The following is a 22,500-nucleotide window of genomic DNA, read 5'->3' as shown; positions in this document are numbered from 1 at the left end:
GTTAATGAAGTTTGACCCCCATGAGACATTGTAGATGCAGAAGCCTATTGCACTTCCTCAAAATCCCCAGAATGAATTTAAAATAACTCAAGAAATCTGTAATTAACAAAGAACGTATTTGCCGAGGATATTTCAGTTGTGTAATTTGACTATCTAACTAAGGTGTTTGGTGTAGTATTTCTCAAAGTTAAAAAGATGTCTGATGTGTTGTCTTGTGGAAACAAAGTCCGAGATGCTGGGCAGGTCTGTCTCAATGTCTGTGCTATTGGATAGAGGGGCAATCACTGGAGCTGTTCCATCCCATGCTAGAGGGCAAATGGACATCGTCAAATGAAAACACAACCTTCATTTACCCGTTGTGATGCACAGATGTTCCAAGCTCCGTTTTTAGACGAGACTTTATGACCAAAATGATCCTATTTAGACTCAATTCTGACAGTAGAATAATAGCTTCTGACTCATATCGATGTAGGTCGTTTTCAAAGGGACTTGTTGCTTTTTAAAGGCAGTCACTCTTTAAGAAGGGAATTATCATAAACTAATTGGAGAGATCAAAAACAAAACCATTCAACAATTTAATTCAACCACATGAAATAATATGCCTAGGCAATACTGCGTAAACACCAGCAATGCTGCTATACAATTGAATGAAACATTTAAGAGACATGTAGTGTAGTCAATAATCAGACTGCTACACGGAGGCTCTTCTCTTCTTCTCCGCTCTCATCTCCTCTCTTCTCTTCTCCTCTCCTCCATCTCCTCTCTTCTCTTCTCCTCTCCTCCATCTCCTCACCTCTACATCTCCTCACCTCTACATCTCCTCACCTCTACATCTCCTCACCTCTCCTCTCCTCACCTCCATCTCCTCTACTCTACATCTCCTCTCCATCTCCCCATCTCCTCACCTCCATCTCCTCTCCTCTCCTCCTCATCTCCTCACCTCCATCTCCTCACCTCCATCTCCTCTCCTCCCTCTCCTCTCCTCTCCTCTCCTCTCCTCTCCTCTCCTCTCCTCTCCTCTCCTCTCCTCTCCTCTCCTCTCCTCTCCTCTCCTCTCCTCTCCTCTCCTCTCCTCTCCTCTCACTTAATCGCAGGTCTGGTATTGTCATCGTCATTCCATTGAAGGAGAGGAACCCACGAACCCCAAACTGTCCCCTGAACAACCGTTAAAGGACAAATATAAATATCACAGACTTTTTCTGGTTGACGGGCTAAATCTACGTGTTATGTTACAGAATATGTATGCGTGTGCGTGTGCGTCTGTGTGTGTGTGTGTGTATGTGTATGCGTGTGTGTGTGTGTATGCGTGTGTGTATGTGTGTGTGTGTGTGTGTGTGTGTGTATGCGTGTGTGTATGCGTGTGCGTGTGCGTTTGTGCGCGTGCGCGTGTGTGCGCGCGCGTGTGCGTATGCGTGTGTGCGCGCATGTGTGTGTGTGTGCGTATGCGTCAGTATAAACAAGGAAGTTGTCTTGTCACAACATGTATTTTTTCCTGGGTTGGTATAACAGTGTAATAAGTACCAGGGGATGAAGCCTGACTAGAAGCCGGGATGAATAATAGAAAATAAATAGAAACAGATGAATCAATAACCACAGAACTTTAATTAGTTCCCATTGTGTTGGTGGAGGAAAGCTACGGCTCCCTGGAACAATGGAGGCTCTGTCCATGGAACACCGCATGAATCACTCCCCTACTCATGGGCAGCGTGGCTAATGGTACACACACACACACACACACACACACACACACACACACACACACACACACACACACACACACACACACACACACACACACACACACACACACACACACACACACACACACACACACACACACACACACACACACATCACACAGCAAGAGTCGTTCCTGTGAAGCCGATGTTGATCTGGCACTGAGAAGACACACACTAATAGTCTGGTCAATGATTGGTTTAGAAAAACTCTTAATCAGGAGGGACTGTGCGCATGTGTGTGTGTGTGTGTGTGTGTGTGTGTGTGTGTGTGTGGTCCCGTGTGGCTCAGTTGGTAGAGCATGGCGCTTGCAACGCCAGGGTTGTGGGTTCATTCCCCACGGGGGGACCAGGATGAATATGTATGAACTTTCCAATTTGTAAGTCGCTCTGGATAAGAGCGTCTGCTAAATGACTTAAATGTGTGTGTGTGTGCGTGCCTGCGTGCGTACGTCAACCAAACTCAGATCTGGCTCAGATCTTGTCTGGAAGGGAACTCAATAACAACCCAACTAGAAATGATACCCTCAGAGAAAGAGGTTGATAAAGCGTTGATGAAATAGCAATATTATTAACTTTACAATGCACTGGTTACGGTGGTTGGGTTTTATGAAATATTATGAAATATGATTAAATGTGTCTGGGATAAAGGCATGCCAGGCTATGGGAGGAATGCCAATCCTGCTGTGCCACCGACCCCCCCCCCCCCCCCCTCAGTGACAGCTAGCCACAATGAGAGACACACATCTGTTTCCCTCTATGTCCAGAGAGAGCCAGGGTGGGACGCTGCTGCTAACACATATACGCGCGCGTACACACACACACACACACACACACACACACACACACACACACACACACACACACACACACACACACACACACACACACACACACACACACACACACACACACACACACAAACACAAAAGCCACCCTTTCCAAAACATTATTTTCCCCTCACATCAACAATTACTACAGTAACAAGGATACCTGGCTCCAAATAGGAAATTAGTTAAGTCTGAGGTAGGTAGGGTTGGAGTATAGACTGAGGTAGGTAGGGTTGGAGTATAGACTGAGGTAGGTAAGGTTGGAGTTGAGACTGAAGTAGGTATGGTTGGAGTATAGACTGAGCTAGGTAGGGTTGGAGTATAGACTGAGGTAGGTAAGGTTGGAGTTGAGACTGAAGTAGGTATGGTTGGAGTATAGACTGAGGTAGGTAGGGTTGGAGTATAGACTGAGGTAGGTAAGGTTGGAGTTAAGACTGAGGTAGGTAGGGTTGGAGTTTAGACGGAGGTAGGTAGGGTTGGAGTTAAGACTGAGGTAGGTAGGGTTGGAGTTTAGACGGAGGTAGGTAAGGTTGGAGTATAGACTGAAGTATGTGGGTTGGAGTATAGACTGAGGTAGATAGGGTTGGAGTTGAGACTGAGGTAGGTAGGGTTGGAGTTAAGCCTGAGGTAGGTAGGGTTGGAGTTGAGACTGAGGTAGGTAAGGTTGGAGTTGAGACTGAAGTAGGTATGGTTGGAGTATAGACTGAGGTAGGTAGGGTTGGAGTATAGACTGAGGTAGGTAGGGTTGGAGTATAGACTGAGGTAGGTAGGGTTGGAGTTAAGACTGAGGTAGGTAGGGTTGGAGTTTAGACGGAGGTAGGTAGGGTTGGAGTTGAGACTGAGGTAGGTAGGGTTGGAGTATAGACTGAGGTAGGTAAGGTTGGAGTATAGACTGAGGTAGGTAGGGTTGGAGTATAGACTGAGGTAGGTAAGGTTGGAGTTGAGACTGAAGTAGGTATGGTTGGAGTATAGACTGAGGTAGGTAGGGTTGGAGTATAGACTGAGGTAGGTAGGGTTGGAGTATAGACTGAGGTAGGTAGGGTTGGAGTTAAGACTGAGGTAGGTAGGGTTGGAGTTTAGACGGAGGTAGGTAGGGTTGGAGTTGAGACTGAGGTAGGTAGGGTTGGAGTTGAGACTGAGGTAGGTAGGGTTGGAGTTAAGCCTGAGGTAGGTAGGGTTGGAGTTGAGACTGAGGTAGGTAAGGTTGGAGTATAGACTGAAGTATGTGGGTTGGAGTATAGACTGAGGTAGATAGGGTTGGAGTTGAGACTGAGGTAGGTAGGGTTGGAGTTAAGCCTGAGGTAGGTAGGGTTGGAGTTGAGACTGAGGTAGGTAAGGTTGGAGTATAGACTGAGGTAGGTAAGGTTGGAGTATAGACTGAGGTAGGTAGGGTTGGAGTTGAGACTGAGGTAGGTAAGGTTGGAGTATAGACTGAGGTAGGTAAGGTTGGAGTTGAGACTGAGGTAGGTAGGGTTGGAGTTGAGACTGAGGTAGGTAGGGTTGGAGTATAGACTGAGGTAGGTAGGGTTGGAGTATAGACTGAAGTATGTGGGTTGGAGTATAGACTGAGGTAGGTAAGGTTGGAGTATAGACTGAGGTAGGTAAGGTTGGAGTTGAGACTGAGGTAGGTAGGGTTGGAGTTGAGACTGAAGTAGGTATGGTTGGAGTATAGACTGAGGTAGGTAAGGTTGGAGTATAGACTGAGGTAGGTAGGGTTGGAGTATAGACTGAGGTAGGTAGGGTTGGAGTTTAGACGGAGGTAGGTAGGGTTGGAGTTGAGACTGAGGTAGGTAGCGTTGGAGTTAGACTGAGGTAGGTAAGGTTGGAGTTAAGACTGAGGTAGGTAGGGTTGGAGTATAGACTGAGGTAGGTAGGGTTGGAGTAAAGAAATAGGTAGGTAAGTTTGGTGTTGAGACTGAGGTAGGTAGGGTTGGAGTTGAGACTGAGGTAGGTAGGGTTGGAGTTGAGACTGAGGTAGGTAGGGTTGGAGTCAAGACTGAGGTAGGTAGGGTTGGAGTTAAGACTGAGGTAGGTAGGGTTGGAGTTAAAAAATAGGTAGGTAGGGTTGGAGTTGAGACTGAGGTAGGTAGGGTTGGAGTTGAGACTGAGGTAGGCAGGGTTGGAGTTGTGTGAGGTAGGTAGGGTTGGAGTTGAGACTGAGGTAGGTAGGGTTGGATTCAAGACTGAGGTAGGTAGGGTTGGAATCAAAAAAGATTCATAGAAGTACAGTTAAAGGTCTAATCCAAAGGCATGAGAATTGAGCCAAGTGTCTTTCTTCTCTGGCCGCTCAGCTGCAGAGCAACACAAAGGGTCTCCTTTCCTTAGTGATCTCTAATGGCTAAATATTTATGACTCCTGGAACCCGGTCCAACTTATGGAAACTAAATCTTTAAACACTTTTGGCAGACACATCTCAACGCTCGGCTCCATTAACAGACACGTCTCACCACTCAGCTCCATTAACAGACCCATCTCACCACTCAGCTCCATTAACAGACCCATCTCATCACTCGGCTCCAATAACAGACACATCTCACCACTCAGCTCCATTAACAGACACATCTCACCACTCAGCTCCATTAACAGACACATCTCACCACTCAGCTCCATTAACAGACACATCTCATCACTCGGCTCCATTAACAGGCCCATCTCACCACTCGGCTCCGTTAACAGACACATCTCACCACTCGGCTCCATAAACAGACACATCTCATCACTCGGCTCCATTAACAGACACATCTCACCACTCGGCTCCATTAACAGACACATCTCACCACTCGGCTCCATTAACAGACACATCTCATCACTCGGCTCCATAAACAGACACATCTCACCACTCGGCTCCATTAACAGACCCATCTCACCACTCGGCTCCATAAACAGACACATCTCACCACTCGGCTCCATTAACAGACCCATCTCACCACTCGGCTCCATAAACAGACACATCTCACCACTCGGCTCCATTAACAGACACATCTCACCACTCGGCTCCATTAACAGACACATCTCACCACTCGGCTCCATTAACAGACACATCTCACCACTCGGCTCCATTAACAGACCCATCTCACCACTCGGCTCCATTAACAGACACATCTCACCACTCGGCTCCATTAACAGACACATCTCACCACTCGGCTCCATTAACAGACACATCTCACCACTCGGCTCCATTAACAGACACATCTCACCACTCGGCTCCATTAACAGCGGCTACAGTCTCACCACTCGGGCTCGCCATTAACAGACACATCTCACCACTCGGCTCCATTAACAGACACGTCTCACCACTCGGCTCCATTAACAGACACATCTCACCACTCGGCTCCATTAACAGACACATCTCAGCTCCATTAATAACAGAGACATTCTGTTGTTCTTACCAAGCTAATTATAGAGGGCCTGTAGATGAAGAGGTATTTATAGTGTCCTCAGAGCCGGGTTCACACACCAGTTTCTATTCCATCTGTATTTCCTTAGTTTACCACCCGCTCCGTACCACCCGCTCATTATTAATATATTAGCTGTAGCGATTTACAGAGGTCTGCAATATTTGAATGACTCACTGAGATGTGCTGTAAAGCACACACACAGACACACACGCCCACCCCCCCCCCCACCCCCCACACACACACACACATTTCAGTTTTTGACAATGATGATCAAATCAAATCAAATTTATTTATATAGCCCTTCGTACATCAGCTGATGTCACAAAGTGCTGTACAGAAACCCAGGCTAAAACCCCCAAACAGCAAGCAATGCAGGTGTAGAAGCACGGTGGCTAGGAAAAACTCCCTAGAAAGGCAAAAAACCTAGGAAGAAACCTAGAGAGGAACCAGGCTCTGAGGGGTGGCCAGTCCTCTCCTGGCTGTGCCGGGTGGAGATTATAACAGAACATGGCCAAGATGTTCACATATTGAGGGAAATAACCTGAAATGTTTTCTGAAAACCCCACTGTAAATAAAGATGAACCATGAAAACACATCCTGAGCTATTAACTGTAGACGTGATCTAACAGCATGTGTGGTTCAGTGTGTTGAAAAAGGCCAAACGCACGGGGGGGGGGGGGGGGGGGGGGGGCAACACCCCACAAAGCCTTCCTGTCTACTGCCTCAGAACCTGCCGTAGCTCAACCATTGCTCGTTGGAAGACAGTGCAGGACTTACAACAATGCTTTTCTCCTGCACCAACGCTAAGGTTTCTGCTCAACAATAGCTGTAACAAGTATCTACTAATTAGAAAGAAGAGGAGGGGTCTAGAGCAAGCTGTCAGTGATGTACGCTGGCACATAGCAGATTTAGTCTGCCCTTTAGAGGCGCTAGAGAGGAGAGATGAGGTAGTGTGTCACCCCTGATTATTCAGTCAATTCAGCCAATCAGTGAATTATCCCCCTTCTGGCCTCGCCTGTTACCGTGTGGGCCTATACAACTCCAGAAGGGGCGGCAGATAGAGGATTATGGGGTACAGGAATCAGCACCCCCACGTTAACCCGGGTTGTCCTCTTCCATTCTCTAAACTCTGTTCCAATTAAGCTCAGGAGTAATACGGAACATCATTAGCTCGGACATAATTATATTTTATTCTGAAACGAACTGAGAGGCGACATCATCAAGTGGACATAGGAAATTAAATGTGAATGGAGATGATGGAGAGTTATGCTCCACTCGCTGCACAATGATCCTTCAGTGGATTCGACAACCACACCCGACTCTCCATTACATATACTCAGTGAAGTACTGTACTAATGGTTTTTTAATTTGATGCTAATTCAGATATAGAACATTTCAATAGCGCTTGGCCGTGTGATAAATGTCAACATGTGTTTTCCAGAGCTATTGCCCCATGTCTATAATTGGATTGTGTTGAATATTACCTTTATTTTTCCCTCCTTTAAAATTCAGAGGACTGCAACAGAGAGAGAGAGGGATGGATGAGAGAGAGAGACAAAGAGAGAGAGGGATGGATGAGAGAGAGAGAGAGACAAAGAGAAAGAGAGGGATGGATGAGAGAGAGAGAGAGACAGAGAGAGAGCGGGATGGATGAGAGAGAGAGAGAGACAAAAAGAGAGAGAGGGATGGATGAGACAGAGAGAGAGAGAGGGAGGGAGAGAGAGAGAGAGAGGGAGGGAGGGAGAGAGAGGGAGAGAGAGGGATGGATGAGAGAGAGAGAGAGACAAAGAGAGAGAGAGAGAGAGAGATGGGGAGAGAGACAAAGAGAGAGAGAGACACCTAGTACATGGGGACACCTACTACAGAGAGAAGCACTAGTCTGGTAAAACCCACTGAGGTGGCCATCCTCATTGACTCAAATGGGAAATTCATCCAAGAGGATAAACTCTTCCCCCACCACAAGGTGTCCAAAATATGGTGCCCAAAAATGCAGGATGCACTCCACATCCTGTCCCAGCCTGACTTTGGAACAGCAGGCCACAATATTATTCACACCGGCACCAACAACCCGCGAGAGGAGCAGGAGAGAGTAGGCAGCCTGGTCAACAGAGTAGCAGAGAGAGGAGCAGGAGAGAGTAGGCAGCCTGCTCAACAAAGTAGCAGAGAGAGGAGCAGGAGAGAGTAGGCAGCCTGGTCAACAGAGTAGCAGAGAGAGGAGCAGGAGAGAGTAGGAAGCCTGCTCAACAGAGTAGCAGAGAGAGGAGCAGGAGAGAGTAGGCAGCCTGGTCAACAGAGTAGCAGAGAGGGGAGCAGGAGAGAGTAGGCAGCCTGGTCAACAGAGTAGCAGAGAGAGGAGCAGGAGAGAGTAGGCAGCCTGGTCAACAGAGTAGCAGAGAGAGGAGCAGGAGAGAGTAGGCAGCCTGGTCAACAGAGTACCAGAGAGAGGAGCAGGAGAGAGTAGGCAGCCTGGTCAACAGAGTACCAGAGAGAGGAGCAGGAGAGAGTAGGCAGCCTGGTCAACAGAGTACCAGAGAGAGGAGCAGGAGAGAGTAGGCAGTCTGGTCAACAGAGTAGCAGAGAGAGGAGCAGGAGAGAGTAGGCAGCCTGGTCAACAGAGTACCAGAGAGAGGAGCAGGAGAGAGTAGGCAGCCTGGTCAACAGAGTAGCAGAGAGAGGAGCAGGAGAGAGTAGGCAGCCTGGTCAACAGAGTAGCAGAGAGAGGAGCAGGAGAGAGTAGGCAGCCTGCTCAACAGAGTAGCAGAGAGGGGAGCAGGAGAGAGTAGGCAGCCTGCTCAACAGAGTAGCAGAGAGAGGAGCAGGAGAGAGTAGGCAGCCTAGTCAACAGAGTAGCAGAGAGAGGAGCAGGAGAGAGTAGACAGCCTGGTCAACAGAGTAGCAGAGAGAGGAGCAGGAGAGAGTAGGCAGCCTGGTCAACAGAGTACCAGAGAGAGGAGCAGGAGAGAGTAGGCAGCCTGATCAACAGAGTAGCAGAGAGAGGAGCAGGAGAGAGTAGGCAGCCTGGTCAACAGAGTAGCAGAGAGAGGAGCAGGAGAGAGTAGGAAGCCTGCTCAACAGAGTAGCAGAGAGAGGAGCAGGAGAGAGTAGGCAGCCTGGTCAACAGAGTAGCAGAGAGGGGAGCAGGAGAGAGTAGGCAGCCTGGTCAACAGAGTAGCAGAGAGAGGAGCAGGAGAGAGTAGGCAGCCTGGTCAACAGAGTAGCAGAGAGAGGAGCAGGAGAGAGTAGGCAGCCTGGTCAACAGAGTACCAGAGAGAGGAGCAGGAGAGAGTAGGCAGCCTGGTCAACAGAGTACCAGAGAGAGGAGCAGGAGAGAGTAGGCAGCCTGGTCAACAGAGTACCAGAGAGAGGAGCAGGAGAGAGTAGGCAGTCTGGTCAACAGAGTAGCAGAGAGAGGAGCAGGAGAGAGTAGGCAGCCTGGTCAACAGAGTACCAGAGAGAGGAGCAGGAGAGAGTAGGCAGCCTGGTCAACAGAGTAGCAGAGAGAGGAGCAGGAGAGAGTAGGCAGCCTGGTCAACAGAGTAGCAGAGAGAGGAGCAGGAGAGAGTAGGCAGCCTGCTCAACAGAGTAGCAGAGAGGGGAGCAGGAGAGAGTAGGCAGCCTGCTCAACAGAGTAGCAGAGAGAGGAGCAGGAGAGAGTAGGCAGCCTAGTCAACAGAGTAGCAGAGAGAGGAGCAGGAGAGAGTAGACAGCCTGGTCAACAGAGTAGCAGAGAGAGGAGCAGGAGAGAGTAGGCAGCCTGGTCAACAGAGTAACAGAGAGAGGAGCAGGAGAGAGTAGGCAGCCTGATCAACAGAGTAGCAGAGAGAGGAGCAGGAGAGAGTAGGCAGCCTGGTCAACAGAGTAGCAGAGAGAGGAGCAGGAGAGAGTAGGCAGCCTGCTCAACAGAGTAGCAGAGAGGGGAGCAGGAGAGAGTAGGCAGCCTGGTCAACAGAGTAGCAGAGAGAGGAGCAGGAGAGAGTAGGCAGCCTGGTCAACGGAGTAGCAGAGAGAGGAGCAGGAGAGAGTAGGCAGCCTGGTCAACAGAGTAGCAGAGAGAGGAGCAGGAGAGAGTAGGCAGCCTGGTCAACAGAGGAGCAGAGAGAGGAGCAGGAGAGAGTAGGCAGCCTGGTCAACAGAGTAGCAGAGAGAGGAGCAGGAGAGAGTAGGCAGCCTGGTCAACAGAGTAGCAGAGAGAGGAGCAGGAGAGAGTAGGCAGCCTGGTCAACAGAGTAGCAGAGAGGGGAGCAGGAGAGAGTAGGCAGCCTGGTCAACAGAGTACCAGAGAGAGGAGCAGGAGAGAGTAGGCAGCCTGGTCAACAGAGTAGCAGAGAGAGGAGCAGGAGAGAGTAGGCAGCCTGGTCAACAGAGTAGCAGAGAGAGGAGCAGGAGAGAGTAGGCAGCCTGCTCAACAGAGTAGCAGAGAGGGGAGCAGGAGAGAGTAGGCAGCCTGGTCAACAGAGTAGCAGAGAGGGCCTCTGAGTGGTTCCCCAACTCCCACATCACCATCTCCACTCTGCTGCCCCGCAAAGACTTTCATCCCCGTACCATTCAGAAAGTCAACGCTGACATCACCAGAGGGTGTGGCCTACTCCCGAACGTACACGTTAATCACCACCCAACAATCACCCCAGAGCATCTGCACGACCACTCCCACCTGAGGACGCAGACACTAGGGATGTTTGCCAAGTCTCTAAAGAACGTGGCACTTGGTAGACAAACACCCCATGCCGCACTGGACAGAGGACCACCCAGAGACCTCTACCAGACCACTGCACCACCAAGGAGCCCCAGGCCCCCTCAACGCCACACCAGACCCAGCGCACCCCACAGGCCCCACCCACCACCAGAGCATCACCACTTCCATCGGCTTAGCCAGACCGGACCGGGCCCAGCCTAGTTCCCCGCACCAGACCACCACCCCTACCAGACCAGAGAGGAAGCCGCACGGCCCAGAACTGGCCCTCCTCCACTCCACAGGGCTCAACAGCAGGACCAGCGCAGCTACGCAGAGGTCGTCTGAGGACAGGAGAACCCTGTAGGCTTGAGTGAGATTAAACAGCTCCTCCAATACATCTGCACTAAACACGCACGCGCACACACACACACACACACACACACACACACACACACACACACACACACACACACACACACACACACACACACACACACACACACACACACACACACACACACACACACACACACACACACACACACACACACACACACACACCCACACACACCTATAGTACTAAAAGTTTACTTGTTCAATGAACAGGAATATATATATATATATATAAAACAGATTTTTTGTTGTTGCTGTTATCCAGGTGATCTCACTCTTAACAACTTAATAGTTAGTAGTTACTGTATTTCTGACTGTGCTATTCTTTATTTTTTTGCAACATGAAATCACTATCAGTTAGCATGTGGAACATTCAGGACCTAAACTCATCAACCTATCAGTTATCATGTGGAACATTCAGGGCCTAAACTCATCATCCTATCAGTTAGCATGTGGAACATTCAGGGCCTAAACTCATCAACCTATCAGTTATCATGTGGAACATTCAGGACCTAAACTCATCAACCTATCAGTTATCATGTGGAACATTCAGGACCTAAACTCATCAACCTATCAGTTAGCATGTGGAACATTCAGGACCTAAACTCATCAACCTTTGGACTAAAGAGTTTAGCACTGGAGTACAAAAAAAATCATTAACTGTCAGGTGACATGGTGCAAGACAGACATGTGTCCCACAGGCTACAGAGAGGTTATTGTGATGTCACTGTCCCACAGGCTACAGAGAGGTCATTGTGATGTCACTGTCCCACAGGCTACAGAGAGGTTATTGTGATGTCACTGTCCCACAGGCTACAGAGAGGTTATTGTGATGTCACTGTCCCACAGGCTACAGAGAGGTCATTATGATGTCACTGTCCCACAGGCTACAGAGAGGTCATTGTGATGTCACTGTCCCACAGGCTACAGAGAGGTCATTGTGATGTCACTGTCCCACAGGCTACAGAGAGGTCATTATGATGTCACTGTCCCACAGGCTACAGAGAGGTCATTGTGATGTCACTGTCCCACAGGCTACAGAGAGGTCATTATGATGTCACTGTCCCACAGGCTACAGAGAGGTCATTGTGATGTCACTGTCCCACAGGCTACAGAGAGGTCATTGTGATGTCACTGTCCCACAGGCTACAGAGAGGTTATTGTGCCGTCACAGAAACACAGCTCTGTCAATAGAGGCAGAGACTCCGGAGAATTGATAATTTGGTATAAATCAGAACTACAAAAATCGAATTGATCTCTTCAAAATTGGAAAATAATACAGTTGGTTAAATATATATCGCCCCCTCAGAATCCCTCTATTTCTCAGAGGAGATCTTCCCTTGAGGAAGAGACGTGCCCTTTCCAGGCCCAGGGAAATGCGCTCATCTGTGGGGACACAAATGCGGCACAGGAACACTACCTGATCTAACGAGCGCACGAGGGGACAGCTTTATTACAGGCCATAATGTTTCTAACTGTCTTAATCTGCCCCATAGAAACAACAGTGACAACACCTCTTGGCCACAGCACAGTAGACTATATGATCACAGACCCTTTCTCTCTCAGCTCATTCACCATCAAGCCACTAGCACCTCTATCTGATCACAGCTAAATGCCCTTGTTCCTCAAAAGAACAGACATGGAAACAACATCATTGTCATTGTAAATAATAATTTGTTCTTAACTGACTTGCCTAGTTAAATAAAGGTCAAATAAAATACTAAAAAACAGCAACAATATATTCAGTCAAATAGCAAAAAGACCACAGATGACAACTATCAAACCAAAAGCACAGAAACCCAAATAATGGTGAATTACGCCTTCATTACTGTGAGACTTTAAAACTCTATAAACGTACACTCAGAACCAAAAAAGCCCAGAACCTGAGACAGAGCTGCATTTCCTGACAAAATGTTTAAAAAATATAAAACAATTAGAAAGTGTCATTTCCCCAAATTTGAGGTTTCAAGGTTTCAAAGACCTCTCTGATGAGAATATGCTACCCGTCCTGTTGGGGGAGGACGCAGAGAGCTGTGGGTTGGCAGCGCACTACATTGCTGCCTGCCATAAGATGAGGGACAGTGTCTGACAAACCCTTGGTTATTGTTGTTACTGTTGTTCCGTTGACAATTTTGATTGTTACGTCATGCCAATAAAGAAAATTATTGAGAGAGAGAGAGAGAGAGAGAGAGAGAGAGAGAGAGAGAGAGAGAGAGAGAGAGAGAGAGAGAGAGAGAGAGAGAGAGAGAGAGAGAGAGAGAGAGAGAATTGAAAGAGACAGAGAGAGAGAAAGAGAGAGAGAATTGAATTGATAGAGACAGAGAGAGAGAGAGAGTGAATTGAATTGAGAGAGACAGAGAGAGAGGGTGAATTGAATTAAGAGAGAGCGAGAGACAGAAAGAGAGATGGGAGAGAGAAAGAGAGAGAGACAGAAAGAGAGATAGATAGACAGAAAGAGAGCGAGAGAGGGGAGGGAGAAAGTGAGAGAGAGGGGAGGGAGAAAGTGAGAGAGAGAGAGAGAGAGAGAGAGAGAGAGAGAGAGAGAGAGAGAGAGAGAGAGAGAGAGAGAGAGAGAGAGAGAGAGAGAGAGAACTAAAGAACCCAGGTGATCCACATGCTCATCAGAGCTTTTTATGTTGCTCTCCATTTATTAACCTTCTCTACTGAACAAATAAACCTTGGAGTGAACAAAACCACGCTGAAAACATTCTCTGTTCCTCTCAGGGACAAACAAATGAGGAATAATCAGGTTTTTACAGGAAGACTCATTGCTGGGTTAGAGTCATTGTTGGTAGGCAACTTTTTGTGATTGGTTGAAGAAACACTACAAAGTAGTGAGTGATGTCAACCAAACTTTACTCTGGCTCCAAAACCGTCTGCTGTAGCATCGTTACTGAAAACAGAGCTTTCAGAACAGACCGTGATAAAACGTCAATGAGTCTTCCTGTAAAAACCTGATTATTCCTCATTTGTTTGTCCCTGAGAGGAACAGAGAATGTGTGCAGAGTGGTTTTGTTCACTCCAAGGTTTATTTGTTCAGTAGAGAAGGTAAATACTTCAAATAGGCATGCATTATTACTAAATGGGTTAGAATATCATTCATTCATTTAGTGCATTATCATTAACAGCAATACAGACATACTGTATTTTCCTCAGCATGCTTCCATTGACTTGTGCTAGTCTGATGGAGGCATTGTGGATCGATGATAATATTTCTATATTATATTATATTATATATTTTCTAAATCTCAAAGATGATAAAGGACCCCGCTGCTTTGAATGAAAAGAGCCAGAAGGCAGAAGGTCAAAGTTTTCCTAACCCATACCTGGAGTGTGTCACAGCGCGTAAATAGGGCTGGCTACTGAATTTTGATCAGGATGAGAGCTCTACACCACAGCCCTCCCTCTCATCTCTGTACACATTGCATTAGTGTCGAGCAGACACATACAAGGGAAAGATTAAAGGCGGGTGAAGATAAAAGATTTGGGTGGATTTGACGAGAAGTGAGTTCAGGGGCATGTGTGTGTGTGTGTATACAGTTGAAGTCGGAAGTTTACATACACCTTAGCCAAATACATTTAAACTCAGTTTTTCACAATTCCTGACATTTAATCCTAGTAAAAATGCTCTGTCTTAGGTCAGTTAGGATCACCACTTTATTTTAAGAATGTGAAATGTCAGAATAATAGTAGAGAGAATGATTTACTTCAGCGTTTATTTCTTTCATCACATTCCCAGTGGATTAGAAGTTGACATACACTCAATTAGTATTTGGTAGCATTGCCTTTAAATTGTTTAACTTGGGTCAAACGTTTCGGGTAGCCTTCCACAAGCTTCCCACAATAAGTTGGGTGAATTTTGGCCCATTCCTCCTGACAGAGCTAGTGTAACTGAGTCAGTTTTGTAGGCCTCCTTCCTCGCACACGCTTTTTCAGTTCTGCCCACACATTTTCTGTTGGATTGAGGTCAGGGCTTTGTGATGGCCACTCCAATACCTTGACTTTGTTGTCCTTAAGCCATTTTGCCACAACTTTGGAAGTATGCTTGGGGTCATTGTCCATTTGGAAGACCCATTTGCGACTTCCTGACTGATGTCTTGAGATGTTGCTTCAATATAGCCACATTATTTTCTCTCCTCATGATGCCATCTATTTTGTGAAGTGCCCCAGTCCCTCCTGCAGCAAAGAACCCCCACAACATGATGCTGCCACCCCCATACTTCACGGTTGGGATGGTGTTCTTCGGCTTGCAAGCCTCCCCCTTTTTCCTCCAACATAACGATGGTCATTATGGCCAAACAGTTCTAGTTTTGTTTCATCAGACCAGAGGACATTTCTCCAAAAAGTACGATCTTTGTCGCCATGTTCAGTTGCAAACCGAAGTCTGGCTTTTTTATGGCGGTTTTGGAGCAGTGGCTTCTTCCTTTCTGAGCGGCCTTTCAGGTTATGTCGATATAGGACTCGTTTTACTGTGGATATAGATACTTTTGTACCTGTTTCCTCCAGCATCTTCACAAGGCCCTTTGCTGTTGCTCTGGGATTGATTTGCACTTTTCGCACCAAAGTACGTTCATCTCTAGGAGACAGAACGCGTCTCCTTCCTGAGCAGTATGACGGCTGCGTGGTCCCATGGTGTTTATACTTGCGACTATTGTTTGTACAGGTGAACGAGATACCTTCAGGTGTTTGGAAATTGCTCCCTAGGATGAACCAGACTTGTGGAGGTCTACAATTTTTTTTCTGAGGTCTTGGCTGATTTCTTTTCATTTTCCCATGATGTCAAGCAAAGAGGCACTGAGTTTAAAGGTAGGCTTTGACATATATCCACAGGTACACCTCTAATTGACTCAAATTATGTAAATTAACCTATCAGAAGCTTCTAAAGCCATGACATCATTTTCTGGAATGATCCAAGCTGTTTAAAGGCACAGTCAACTTAGTGTATGTAAACATCTGACCCACTGGAATTGTGATACAGTGAGTTATAAGTGAAATAATCTGTCTGTAAACAATTGTTGGAAAAATTACTCGTGCCATGCACAAAGTAGATGTCCTAACCGACTTGTCTTAACTATAGTTTGTCAACAAGAAATGTGTGAAGTGGTTAAAAAACAAGTTTTAATGACTCCATCCTAAGTGTATGTAAACTTCCAACTTCAACTACATATGTGTGTGGTAAACTGTCTATTAGGGATAACAAACATTGAACGTGTCAACAAAACGAAGGATGAATTATGCAAGGCCACACAAATAGGGCAGATAGGTATACCGACCGGCTCAGGAGGGAGAGCATGGAGCTTGCAACGACACGGTTGTGGGTTCGATTCCCCACGGGGGACCAGTACGGAGTGTGAGTGGCTCTGGATAAGAGAGTCTGCTAAATGACTCACTACTGTAGAGGCTCTGGATAAGAGAGTCTGCTAAATGACTCACTACTGTAGAGGCTCTGGATAAGAGAGTCTGCTAAATGACTCACTACTGTAGAGGCTCTGGATAAGAGAGTCTGCTAAATGACTCACTACTGTAGAGGCTCTGGATAAGAGAGTCTGCTAAATGACTCACTACTGTAGAGGCTCTGGATAAGAGAGTCTGCTAAATGATTCTCTACTGTAAGTGTCTCTGGATAAGAGAGTCTGCTAAATGACTCACTACTGTAGAGGCTCTGGATAAGAGAGTCTGCTAAATGATTCTCTACTGTAAGTGTCTCTGGATAAGAGAGTCTGTTAAATGATTCTCTACTGTAAGTCTCTCTGGATAAGAGAGTCTGCTAAATGACTCACTACTGTTAGTAGCTCTGGATAAGAGAGTCTGCTAAATGACTCACTACTGTTAGTAGCTCTGGATAAGAGAGTCTGCTAAATGACTTACTACTGTTAGTAGCTCTGGATAAGAGAGTCTGCTAAATGACTCACTACTGTAGAGGCTCTGGATAAGAGAGTCTGCTAAATGACTCACTACTGTAGAGGCTCTGGATAAGAGAGTCTGCTAAATGACTCACTACTGTAGAGGCTCTGGATAAGAGAGTCTGCTAAATGACTCACTACTGTAGAGGCTCTGGATAAGAGAGTCTGCTAAATGATTCTCTACTGTAAGTGTCTCTGGATAAGAGAGTCTGCTAAATGATTCTCTACTGTAAGTGTCTCTGGATAAGAGAGTCTGCTAAATGACTCACTACTGTAGAGGCTCTGGATAAGAGAGTCTGCTAAATGACCCACTACTGTAGAGGCTCTGGATAAGAGAGTCTGCTAAATGACTCACTACTGTTAGTAGCTCTGGATAAGAGAGTCTGCTAAATGACTCACTACTGTTAGTAGCTCTGGATAAGAGAGTCTGTTAAATGACTCACTACTGTAGAGGCTCTGGATAAGAGTCTGCTAAATGACTCACTACTGTAGAGGCTCTGGATAAGAGTGTCTGCTAAATGACTCACTACTGTAGTGTCTCTGGATAAGAGAGTCTGCTAAATGACTCACTACTGTAGAGGCTCTGGATAAGAGTGTCTGCTAAATGACTCACTACTGTAGAGGCTCTGGATAAGAGAGTCTGCTAAATGACTCACTACTGTAGAGGCTCTGGATAAGAGAGTCTGCTAAATGACTCACTACTGTAAGTCTCTCTGGATAAGAGAGTCTGCTAAATGACTCACTACTGTTAGTAGCTCTGGATAAGAGAGTCTGCTAAATGACTCACTACTGTAGAGGCTCTGGATAAGAGAGTCTGCTAAATGACTCCCTACTGTAGAGGCTCTGGATAAGAGAGTCTGCTAAATGACTCACTACTGTAGAGGCTCTGGATAAGAGAGTCTGCTAAATGACTTATAGACTTGGTTGGATCCAGACCCGGTCCGAGTGAGAGAAACAGCAGAAAAGTCCATTATTAAGCTACTATATTAATCAGAGCTGATAAAGCATGAGAGAGAGAGGAGGTAGAGAGAGGTGAGGCTCTAGCAGGGGCCGTGCTGTGTGTGTTAGCTACTGTGAGAGGAGGTAGAGAGAGGTGAGGCTCTAGCAGGGGCCGTGCTGTGTGTGTAGGCTACTGTAAGAGGAGGTAGAGAGAGGTGAGGCTCTAGCAGGGGCCGTGCTGTGTGTGTAGGCTACTGTGAGAGGAGGTAGAGAGAGGTGAGGCTCTAGCAGGGGCCGTGCTGTGTGTGTAGGCTACTGTGAGAGTAGGTAGAGAGAGGGGACCCTCTAGCAGGGGCCGTGCTGTGTGTGTAGGCTACTGTGAGAGGAGGTAGAGAGAGGGGACCCTCTAGCAGGGGCCGTGCTGTGTGTGTAGGCTACTGTGAGAGGAGGTAGAGAGAGGGGACCCTCTAGCAGGGGCCGTGCTGTGTATGTAGGCTACTGTGAGAGGAGGTAGAGAGAGGGGACTCTCTAGCAGGAGCCGTGCTGTGTGTGTAGGCTACTGTGAGAGGAGGTAGAGAGAGGGGACTCTCTAGCAGGGGCCGTGCTGTGTGTGTAGGCTACTGTGAGAGGAGGTAGAGAGAGGTGAGGCTCTAGCAGGGGCCGTGCTGTGTGTGTAGGCTACTGTGAGAGGAGGTAGAGAGAGGTGAGGCTCTAGCAGGGGCCGTGCTGTGTGTGTAGGCTACTGTGAGAGGAGGTAGAGAGAGGTAACCCTCTAGCAGGGGCCGTGCTGTGTATGTTATTTACTATGAGAGGAAGTAGAAAGATGTGATGCCCTAGCAAGAGCTGTGCTATGTATATAGGCTACTCTAAGTGTGAGCGAGTGACACAGGAACATGGAGGAGAAAGGGAGAGACGAGAGACCAACCAAGCAGACTCCTGCTATAATAGACTAATAGCTGCCATAGCTAGGTTATTTATCACCTTACATGGTTGCATAGTACCTGTCTTGACTGCATGAAACCGGGAGAAGCTAGTTAAATTAGCTAGCTAGGCTAATTGAGGCAACATGCACTTTCTCTTTCCTACAGTTACACACAACAACAACTCCATTCAGAATATAAAGTAGCAGACTACCTGTTGGTAGTCTTGGTCATTGTAGCCTATCCTTCTTCTTTAACTTTTAGTTCCATAATTTTAATTCCATCTTCCATTGATTAGATATCTCCTGACTTTTGCACACACTGAGGCTCTATGACTGTAGCCTAGTGCCCGCTTTGATAATTAATGATTGGCCAACAATAACAACAAGTTACACGCGTCACTTGGTGAAAAAAGCAAGGAGCATAAATCTCTATCTTTTTCTCTCTCTTTCTCTCTACTGCTGCGGTCTCCGGATCTGTACGGGTCCTTCTGGAGAAGTCAGTTAAAATTACACATACCCGAGACCCGTGACTATCATATCAGGTCCTACCCATACGAGTGACATTATTTAGAATTTTGGATCCGGACCCACTCAGGTCCCGGATCGGGTCTGGGGTATTCAGGTACAGGTGGATCCTCTAGTTGGAGCTGTCAAATCGGCGAGCAGCTGCTCTTGTGAGGCTATAGGCTATATTGAAATAATGACGCTCAAATTGAAAATCATTAAATAAAATATTGAGGATTTCTGTCAGCCTAATCGAGTGTTCAAATTTGTAAACAAGGCTGCATGGGATTTCTCTTAATGTGACTCTGTGCAGCCAATGTCAATGTCCGCTTTAGGTATAATGTCGGGAGCCACTTGTGGATTTAACAGCCCTAACGACACAGATTAACAGCCCTAACGACACAGATTAACAGCCCTAACGACACAGATTAACAGCCCTAACGACACAGATTAACAGCCCTAACGACACAGATTAACAGCCCTAACGACACAGATTAACAGCCCTAACGACACAGATTAACAGCCCTAACGACACAGATTAACAGCCCTAACGACACAGATTAACAGCTCTAACGACACAGATTAACAGCTCTAACGACACAGATTAAAAAAGTGAAAAAATCAGCTATGTGGATGTCAGCTGAAGCGGATCTGATCTGATTAAATCAAATGAACCTAAATGTGTTTGACTAGTGTTTTTCTATGTGTACTATGTAACTTAAGGCCTCTGAATGATATTCCTGTATGTGAAAAAACAATACATACTTATACAGTGTGTGTGCCAAATCCAACATGGCGTCTGTGTTCAGTGCCTCACGTACCTTGAGCTCGCGGAAGAAGATGCTGCTCCGGGCCCACTCCACGATGGAGAACAGCGTCTGGTCGGCCATCTTGCACATAAGGCCGAACGTGTTGAGTTTGTCGTGTTTCCCCCGGCTGGCCTGCTCCTGCTGCAGGTAGGCCAGGATCTTGGTCTGAACCTGAGGCTCGTCAGGCTCGCACTTCAGCAGCTCCACGATGAGGTGCGGGAAGCTGGGCGGCGAGCCCGTCTGGTACACGTCCATGTACGGGTTGTAGCCCATGATGGACTCGGGCGAGCTGGTGTACGGGTCCGGGTACTCGGACTTGATGGAGCGGCTGCTCTGGAAGTGGCCGTAGGCCGCCTGGTAGCCCTGGAGGGAACCAGTGTGGGGGGGCATGGCCATGCTGATGGGCGACGTGACGAAGGGGCTGCGATCGTAGTCTGTGTGGGGCAGGGCGGCGTGGTGCGGGTGGCCGTGGTGGCTGAGCGGCAGGCCCTTGGAGGCGGCCTGGTGGATGTTCTGGATGGCCGAGGAGATGGTGAGGTCGGTGGGCACCGCCTGCATCACCTGGGTCATGGACTCGATCTTCAGGCCGTTGGCGCGGATCATCGCTTTCTTCTGCTGCTTGAGGGCCCGGTCGCGCTTGTACATGGGGCCAAACTTGTTGCGGCCGCCGCGCATGCGGTCCGCCCTCACAGCTGATGGTGAGACAGACAGACAGACAGACAGACAGACAGACAGACAGACAGACAGACAGACAGACAGACAGACAGACAGACAGACAGACAGACAGGAGAGGAGAGGAAAGACCGGAGAATGTTAGTGACATCATCACATCTAGTAAACTGAGTAAAACCACATTATCGTCTTGTAAATTGACTAGGACACATTATCATCTAGTAAACTGACTAGGACACATTATTGTCTAGTAAACTGACTAGGATGCATTATTGTCTAGTAAACTGACTAGGAACACATTATTGTCTAGTAAACTGACTAGGAACACATTATTGTCTAGTAAACTGACTAGGAACACATTATTGTCAAGTAAACTGACTAGGAACACATTATTGTCAAGTAAACTGACTAGGAACACATTATTGTCAAGTAAACTGACTAGGAACACATTATTGTCTAGTAAACTGACTAGGAACACATTCTCTGGGGATGATTTGCAGGGCGGAGGAGAGGAAAATAAATGAGCAATTCATAAACACCATGGCATTCTAGTTAAGCCAGTAGTTTCCAAACCGAGTTCTCTGAGTGCAAATAGGCAGCTCTGAGACCTATGACCTCATTCATGACTACCATGCAGTGGTGTAAAGTAATTAGGTAAAAATACTTTAAAGTACTACTTAAGCCGTTTTTGGGGTATCTCTACTTTACTGTTTATATTTTTAACTACTTTTACTTTTACTTCACTACATTCCTAAAGAAATTATGTACTTTTTACTCCATACATTTTCCCCGACACCCAAAAGTAATCGTTACATTTTGAATGCTCAGCAGGACAGGAAAATGTTCAAATTCATGCACTAAGTAATTTGAAATAATTTATACTTTTGATACTTATATATATTTTAGCATTTTACATTTACTTGTGATACATAAAAATATATTTCAAACCAAATACTTTTCATTTTTTAACTCAAGTAGTATTTTACGGGGTGACTTTCACTTTTACTTGAGTCATTTTCTTTTAAGGTATCTTTACTTTTAATCAAGTTTGACAGTTGGCTCCTTTTTCCACCACTGGTTCTCTGTGTTCTCGACACGGAACCCAAAAAACAAACTATTTGCATTGATTAATCATAGAGAGAACACAGTTCACCTTTCAACTCGCATCTGAAGAAAACAGATTACATCAAAGACAATTAAACTGTTGACCTTTGCACTCCGAGAACTCGGATGCCTCAGAGCAGGGAAATACAGCCTTGTAATAACATTTTGTCACTCGACAGGTCGTAAAACGCTAGTTACTCATTGATCTGAAAGAAGTAACTTTTATGAACCTATGTAATACCAATACGTGGCAGACAACAAGGTAAGTAGCCATTTCTCTAAGAATGTTGTTAGTTAAAATGAGCAGTGTGGTCAAAATCAACATTCAAAAAGTGTTAATACTGAAAATTATTTACCCCCACTTATTCAAAACACTGGAAAGTGTTCATGCTGAAAATGATTTGCCCTTATTCAAAACACTGTCTCCCTGTCATTCTCTCTCTCTCTCTCTCTCTCTCTCTCTCTCTCTCTCTCTCTCTCTCTCTCTCTCTCTCTCTCTCTCTCTCTCTCTCTCTCTCGCTCGCTCTCTCTCTCTGGGAAACCCCTGTTTGTTATTTATGCTTAATTATTTCTCTCTTCTACCCGTTCTGTGGTGGAGCAGGCTTGGGCTAGAGGGCT

General features: G+C 46.7%; 1 protein-coding gene across 2 annotated transcripts in view; it reads right to left on the bottom strand.

The window, feature by feature from the left end:
- The window catches only part of LOC139539432 (nuclear receptor subfamily 5 group A member 2), a 140,742-nt gene that overhangs the window by 87,647 nt on the left and 30,595 nt on the right, over positions 1–22,500 (bottom strand). For both annotated transcript variants that reach the window (XM_071342385.1, XM_071342384.1), the window contains one exon: positions 20,119–20,798. In XM_071342385.1, the coding sequence (XP_071198486.1) occupies positions 20,119–20,798 (680 nt within the window). The remainder of the gene's footprint in view (positions 1–20,118; positions 20,799–22,500) is intronic.

The sequence above is a fragment of the Salvelinus alpinus genome, chromosome 15 (assembly GCF_045679555.1).
Source record: "Salvelinus alpinus chromosome 15, SLU_Salpinus.1, whole genome shotgun sequence".
Taxonomy (NCBI): domain Eukaryota; kingdom Metazoa; phylum Chordata; class Actinopteri; order Salmoniformes; family Salmonidae; genus Salvelinus; species Salvelinus alpinus.
Note: the sequence above shows the minus strand (reverse complement) of the source record. Positions and strands in the feature narration are given on the sequence as shown.